Below are 7,995 nucleotides of genomic sequence, written 5' to 3'. Positions count from 1 at the left end.
TATAGAGGAGAGGCATAGCTAAGGTCACAAGGGGGAAATGGGGCTCAGAAGCCCAAGGCTATATGTCTCACCCAATAGAGACCCCAGCAAATGCCCCATCAGGTGAGTGTCACGTTGGAGAATACTTCAATGGCATAGAAGCTGTCCCAGGGAGAAAAAGCCCCCAGGGGGAGTTTGCTGCTAGATTTGAGCATGAGTCAGGAAGGGACTAGAGGAAGTTGACCAACCTGGGGTGGTGAAACCAGTCAGTCCCCATCCCGCTCCAGTGCCCCACACGTTGAAGGTTGGGTTATAAAGCCTCTCCCACCCCAGTGCTCAGTATTGTACACTTCTGCAGCTTTCTGCTCAGCTTCTCCTGGTGAACGCTGGTAAGTCTTAGCCAACTGGTCCCAAGGGTTTGGGGTGATATTCCTTCCATCGTAGTCAACTTCATGGCCACGAAACCCAGGGAAACATGGCCAGGGATGGGGGTGAGGGTTGGATTGATATGAATCCAGCTGTGTTTCCCCATCTCAGTATTAGATACTTTGCCTATAAATCTTTGTCTCCATACTTAGAGAAAGGAAGGGCTAGCACAGCTACCCCCAAACATATGACAGTCTATAATCATGTATTTGGCTTAGAAATGTAGCTTATTCAAATGTGGAAATGTTTTGTATGATAGCACAGATATAGGCAATATTAAATTGCTTACCGACCCAGGGTGGGGAAGGACAGAGAGAATTTGGATCTGAAATGTTAGAAAATGAATGCCAAAAATTGTTTATGTGTAATTTGGGGAAAAAACATTCCTGAAGAGTTAAAAAAATAGAAATGTGATCTATGATGGGGATAGTGTGGTGGGAGGAGATGCTGGGATTATTTTACCCTGCATCTCAAGCCTGGGGTCTGGGAAGAAATGTGTCAGCAGTCCCTTCAAAGGAACAGAATTTGAGGGTTGGGGATTGGAGGGCTGAGAACTTAGGATTTTAGATTTAGATCTGAAGAGGACCATAAAGGTCATCTAGTTCAAACTCTTCATTTTATAGATGAGGAAACTGAGACAAAGAGAGGTTAAATGACTTGCAAAGCTAGAATCCTAATCCAGGTCCTCTAACTACAAGTCTAGCAGGCTTTCCAATACACAATGTTGAATGTATCTTATCCATCTGGGTGGAAAGTTGATTTATTCCAGATGTCAGATTTAGGAAAGGAAGAGCCTCACAAGGTAGGCTCCTCCTTAATTCCCTTTTTCACATCTTCATTTCTCCTCTTGTAGTCGTTGAGTTGTTTCAGTCACTCTTCATGATACCATTTTGGGGTTTTCCTGGCACAGAAATTGGAGTGGTTCTCATTCTCTTTCTTGAGCTCATCTTACAGATGAGAAACTGAGGCAAACAGGTTTAATTGACTTGCCCAGGGTCACACAGGTAGTAAGTATCTGAGATCAGATTTAAACTCAGGAAAATGAATATTTCTTATTCCAAGCCCAGTGCTCTATCCACTGTGTCACCAAATGTTAGGGGTATTGGTTATTAAAAGAGATAGAATATTATGTTGGAAAAGAGTAGATTAGAATGTATAGCACCTAGATCCAAATCAAACCTTGGAAAAGCCAGTTATTGCACCTGTAACATCAAGGGGGTGACCTAGATGGCCTTTGATGTCCCTAATGAACTCTAGATCTAGGATCCTTTGGATAAGGACTTTGTGAACACTGTCTATGTGGCCTCTTCCAGGACAACTCTTGGAAGTTGGTTTTACTCTGTGGTTAACAAAAACTAAATCTCCAGGAATTGGGCAACTCCAGTGTATAAAGTGCTAGATTTGGAGTTCAAATCCCTCCACAGACATTTAGCATCTGTGTGATCCTGGACAAAACACTTAACCTTTCTCATTTTCCTCTGGGGATAATAATAGTACTTACCTCATATAATTATTGTGAGGATCAAATGAGATATATAAAGTGCTCTGCAAATATTAAAGTCTCCAGGGCCCAAGTTGCTAACTTGATGCCACCAATAGAGATCATTACCAAACTACAGTTGTCTCTCTCCTCACCCTTAACCCTAATCCCAATTCACTGGCCTCCTCTATTTTCTGGAGAATGGTAGTGGGTGCACTTTACGGCTGAGAAACCAGGAGATGCTTGTTGTTCCTGACTTCTAGATTGTGGCTACTAACCTCAGTTATGTCTTGAGATCTTGTGATAACTTAACTTTTTTTGTTTGTTTTAGGTAAAACTAATATCACCTCTAAGATGTCTCAGCATCAGTACAAACAGGCTGTGAGCTTTCCCCCTGCCTTCATCCAGGAGCAGTGTAAGCAGTCCTTGCCCCAGATCCCTGTCCCTGTCCCACAGGAACAAGTAAAGCAACCCACACCAGTACCTCCACCATGCCCAGTGCCCGAGCAAGTCCTAGATGTGCAAGAAGAGAACACCATTCCTGTGAAGATAGTTCCTACTCTTACTCCACAGCTGGAGCAGAAAGGAGGGCAGGAACTGGAAGAGCAGCTAGAACAACAACTGGAACATAAGCAAGAGCAGCAGCTGGACCATAAGCAAGTACAGCAGCTGGAAGAACAGCTGGGACACAAGCAAGAACAACATCTTGGAGAACGGTTGGATCAACATTTAGGAGAGCAACTGGAGCATAAGCAAGAGCAGCAGCTGGACTATAAGCAAGTGCAGCAGCTGGAAGAACAGCTGGAACACAAGCAAGAACAACATCTGGGAGAGCAACTGGAACATGAGCAAGAGCAGCAGCTGGACTATAAGCAAGTGCAGCAGCTGGAAGAACAGCTGGAACACAAGCAAGAACAACAGCTGGGAGAACAACTGGAACATAAGAAAGAGCAACAGCTGGAACACAAGCAGGTGCAGCAGCTGGAAGAACAGCTGGAACACAAACAAGAACAACATCTGGGAGAGCAGTTGGATCAACAGCTAGGAGAGCAACTGGAGCATAAGCAAGAGCAACAGCTGGAACACAAGCAAGAACAACATCTGGGAGAGCAGTTGAATCAACAAGTAGGAGAGCAACTGGAGCATAAGCATGAGCAACAGCTGGAACACAAAGAAGAACAACATCTGGGAGAGCAACTGGAATACAAGCAAGAGCAACAGTTGGGACACAAGCAAGAACAACATCTGGGAGAGCAATTGAATAAACAAGTAGGAGAGCAACTGGAGCATAAGCATGAACAACAGCTGGAACACAAAGAAGAACAACATCTGGGAGAGCAACTGGAATACAAGCAAGAGCAACAGTTGGGACACAAGCAAGTGCAACAGCTGGAAGAACAGCTGGAAAAGAAGGAAGAGCACCTGGAACAGCAGTTGGAGCAGCAACTAGAACAGAAGGAAAAGGAGCTAAAGCAGCAACTGGAGGAGAAGGAAGAGCAGCAGCAGCAGCTGGAGCTACAGCAGGAGCCTCAAGATTGTATTGATCCTGAGCTTGACTCTCAGGCTAAGAAAGGCCATGTCCTTCCTGTAGAGCAGCAGCAGCAGCAGCAGGCACATTGGCCCTTTAAACAACAGTAACTCTCCCCAACTCCCCCGGGACCTCTTCTTGCCACAAAATGAAGAGTTAGAGAGAGACCATCTAGGCTTACCTCATGCTTTCCCCAGCCTAGGTGGTCTCCCTCATCCTGTGAATGCCCCTGATTCTCTTCCTCTCTCTGCCATTTCTAGGATGGGGAGAAAGGATCAAAAGAGGGGAGATATTTTCTCCCTTGTCCCACTTCCCCTCAACCCCTCACCCTGTCCCAACCTCATCCTCACCTTGGGAACTGAGCCTCTGCTTGGTGGACTCTATAACCTTTTTGGTATCATAAATTTCATCCTTAAGTTTTGTGTCTATGCGTGACTATCTCTATGTGAGTGGGCATTTGTGCTCCTACTAATAAATCTTGGAATTCCTGAAATACAGTGTCCTTTTCTTTATTTCCCAACACCATCTCTGTTCCCAGCACCCTTTATAGCTGATGTCTAGCTTTATTTTGGCTAATTCCTTTGTTGCTCAACCTGATACACTAGAGATAACAGGATTCAGGAGACTTGGATTCAAATCCTATCTCTACCACTTGCTATTTTTTATGAGTTTGGGCAAGTTAAATCTCTGGGCCCAAGTATCTTCTTTTATAAAAACAAGGCTGAATGGGAATGGGGGAGATAATTGAACTCAGTGGACCAGGGTGAAGATGCTCAGAAACTTCCGAAAGCAGCTTCCTTTCCATAGATTCTATAGCTCTACAATTCCCAGTTTAAAATAAAGCAACAAGAACAAGGACAACAAAACTCCACCAAGTAACTAGGCTCTAAAATATTCGCTGAATGCTCCTTTTAACATCTGAATCTGAGATCATTGATTTAGAGCTAGGAGGAGCCTTAGAGGTCTTTGAATCCAACTTTTTCATTTTCTAGATGAGGAAACTGAGGCTCAAAGATGCTAAGTGACTTATCCAAGGACATGTAAATAGCTAGTGAGATTTGAATTCATTTCCTCTCTTTCCAAAACTGTTGCTTTTTCCACTGCTATTATGCTATCTCAGAGACTTGGTATCTCTTTAAAATATGAGGTCCCTTCCTCCCTTGCCCCGGTTGTATCTCAGTCTGCCAGTGGATCCCCAGAGAAAGAATCTTAGGGGAGAAGAGAGAGACCTAAGGGTCAGCACATAGAGGGAATAGATCCTCATTCTAGTCTTCATCTCCCCTCCTTCCCTTCTTTCTACCTCAGTTTCTCTCCCTAGATGTGTAGAATAGTAGCTGTCCATCTGGCAGAATATGGACTGGCCAACTGCTTGGCATGTAGCCTTACAGGCTTTTGTTGGCACCATGAAGATAGATTAAGCCAGAAAAACCATTCTAAATTTATGTTGTTAGTTCCCTAGGTCTAGGCTGGTCCACTCTGACTCCCTTTATATTGGACAGTCACCAAAAATATTATCTTCCCTCCCAGAACACCCTCACTGGTTTGGGGGTATTCAATCTTAGCCTTTCCTGGATCATTAATCTCACTGGCTCATTCTGGGCTAATTTTCAGCTAGTAAGGAAGTTTTGCGATGGCATGGGGGCAGGGAAATTTATGACATTCCAACCAAATAACTAGACTGTGAACAATCACTTAATAAATTAGCTATTTCCCATTCCTTGGGCATAAGCTTGGAATAGATTTTCAATTTACAGATAAGAATCCTGTTATTGTGCAAGGCATATGAGCTAAGCACTTTATAAGTCTGATCTCTTTTGAACCTCAAGCCAAGATTGAGAGGTAGGCGTTATCATTATCCCCATTTTATAGCTGAAGATACTGAGGCAGACAGTGATAAAGTGACTTTCCCAGGCTTACACAGTTAGTAAGTGTCTGAGGCACTCAGGTCTTCTTGACTTCAGGCTCAGCCCCTCTATCGACCATGTCACCTCGCTGCCTCTGTAATCAGAGCCTACATTTCTATAGCATTCTGCATTCTTCCTACCATTTGAATCTCGAGACAATCAAGAATGCTCAGGTTGCTTAGAGACTTACCCAATGTCACAAGGCTGGTAAGTGCCCAAGCCAGACTCTCTACTAAGCCAGGATGCCACTTTTCCACAGGCACAGACTTACTACAGATACCCTGGTTGGCAATCCCAGTATTCTGAGAGCAAGAAACCAGCTCAGTTGAGGGGTAGAGCCTGCTTTAAGCCTTAGGACAATCCTTCCCTGCTCCTCCACTCCCTCCCTAGAAGATTTCCCAGAAATTTTAGCTGTCTCAAACAATAATCATTCTCACACCCCTTCCTGATGTCTCAAAGACAACTAAGAGCCTCATCCCTTTAGTTTAAGACTCTTGCCTGGGGTTAAAATGCAAATATCTCTGGGAGCCCTTATACTTTATGCTGGCTTCAGCTATTTACATATTAATGTGAATAAGATGATTTTAAGACTTTGCTGGAAAGGTAAGAACTCAGTAAGGTATTGTGCTTTGAGTGCAATACCTGTAAAGGATTGAGGGAAGTCTGAAAGGGAGAGGGAAATAGTGGCCCTGGGTCAAAGTGACAACATGATATTTTTATTTTAAAGAAAATGACTACTCCAGGCCATTCCCTGATAGATGCCTCTTTCCCTGTTGCCCCAGTTCATCCTTTCCCCCATTCTAAATCCTTCTGTTCCTAATTTTCCAAGAAGTTTATTTATTTATTTATTTCTAGGAAAACCTAGTCAAAAGGACATTGACTTGAAAGTTAGGAGACCTGAGGTCCAGTTCCAGCATTGACTGTGTGACTTTAGTCTAGTCATTTTAAGGGGTCATGTGACTTGGGCTCATATCCCAGCTTTTCTCCTTGCTAGTAGTGTGACCTTGGGAAAGTCTCAACCTTTTTGTGTATCAGTTTTCTTATCTATAAAAGGAGAGAATTGGATTAGATGACCTCTAAACTACTTTTCACCTCTAAATTTATGAGCCTTTGGTCTAGTGATACCTCTCAGAGCCTCAGTTTCCTCATCTCTAAAATGGCATATTCTCATGGGAGGGGAAATAGCTAGCTCATTATGTGATTGTGCATGGTCTAGTAATTTGATTAGAATTTCCACAAACCTCCCCTCACCGTTGCCTGGCTGATAATTAGCCTAAGATTCAAGAATGAATCCATGAACTTGATTCCTTGTGGAGAAAAGGGAAAAGACTGAATACTCCCAAACCAGTGGGGGTGTTCTGGAAGGAAAGACAACATTTTCCACCTTCCTCAGCCAGACCAGGGGAAATAACATCACAGATTTAAAGTGGGAAGAAATAGGATAAGTCTCATTTTAAAGGTAGTAAACTGAGACCCAGAAAAGGTTAACACCCAGGATTTGGAACCCAGATCATCTGACTCCAAAGAAGCACTTTTCATCTTTCATAATGAAAGCTTAAGTGTTCATTTCCTTTAGACCAAATTCAGTACCTGATTGACGATTGTAAGCATCTGAGTAATCTCTACCCCCACTAATACAAATATTTTTAAAAATTCATGTAATTTATCTTTTCTTAAATTAAAATTTCCTCCCTCTTTCCCCAATCCAAACTACAGAAGACATCATTAGATGTCTTCTAAAAAAAGATGTAGTAAAACCTTGTCATAAATACTTCTATTTATCAGTTCTTTCTCTTGGCTCTGTCCATTTCATTCTTCATAATTTCATGCAGCTCTTTCCACATTATTTTTAAACCCTTATCTTTTGTCTTTGAATCCATATTAAGTATCGGTTCTAAGGCAGAAGAGTGGGAAGGGCTAGATAATTGGGGTTAAGTGACTTGCCCAGGGTCACACAGCTAGGAAATGTCTGAGACCATATTTGAACCCAGGGCCTTCCTTCTCCAGGCTTGGCTCTCTATCCACTGAGCCACCTAGCTGCCCCATCCATATTATTTAAAAAACTAACCTGCTCATCATTTTTTCTTTTTTTACCTTGAAGTAGTATTTCATCATAATCACATGAACACAGCTTTTGCTAGGTCAAAGGGTATACACAATTTTACAACTCTTTGGGCATAATTGTGTGTATCCTTTGACCTAGCAATACCACTATTAGGTCTATTTCCCAAGATAGTTAGGGAAAAGGAAAAGAATCTATATATTTTAAAATATTTATAGCAGCTCTCTTTGTGGTGGTAAAGATCTGGAAATTGAGGAGATGCCCATCAGTTGGGGAATGGCTGAACAAGTTGGGCCAGGGGCACTAATACACAGTTGGTAGATCCAACCACTAACAGTGTATTAGTGTCCCTATTTTTCCATATCCCATCTAACATTTGTTATTTCCTCTTTTGTCTTTTTAGCCAATCTGGTAGGTATGAGAAGATAACTCAGAGTTTTTTTATTTTGCAATTCTATAATCAATAATGTTTTAGAGGACTTTTTCATATGACTTCATACAGCCTTTAGTTTCTTCATTTCTTTATACCTGCTCATATCCTTTAACTATTTACCAACTGGGGACACAAGTATATTTAGTAAATCATAAAATGCTTTATAATATGAGTCATTACCAT

At 42.3% G+C, this 7,995-nt stretch overlaps 1 protein-coding gene across 1 annotated transcript; it reads left to right on the top strand.

Annotated features, from left to right (window-relative positions):
* The first annotated feature begins 334 nt into the window (after positions 1-334).
* On the top strand, positions 335-3,906 carry IVL (involucrin). The gene is made up of 2 exons (XM_044673537.1): positions 335-368; positions 2,217-3,906. Exon 2 carries the CDS (start codon positions 2,240-2,242, stop codon positions 3,521-3,523), a length of 1,284 nt encoding a protein of 427 aa, XP_044529472.1. The 5' UTR covers positions 335-368; positions 2,217-2,239; the 3' UTR covers positions 3,524-3,906.
* Positions 3,907-7,995: the final 4,089 nt, after the last annotated feature.

Source organism: Gracilinanus agilis, chromosome 4 (assembly GCF_016433145.1).
Source record: "Gracilinanus agilis isolate LMUSP501 chromosome 4, AgileGrace, whole genome shotgun sequence".
Classification (NCBI taxonomy): Eukaryota; Metazoa; Chordata; class Mammalia; order Didelphimorphia; family Didelphidae; genus Gracilinanus; species Gracilinanus agilis.
This window is presented reverse-complemented; position numbering and strand designations above follow the sequence as displayed.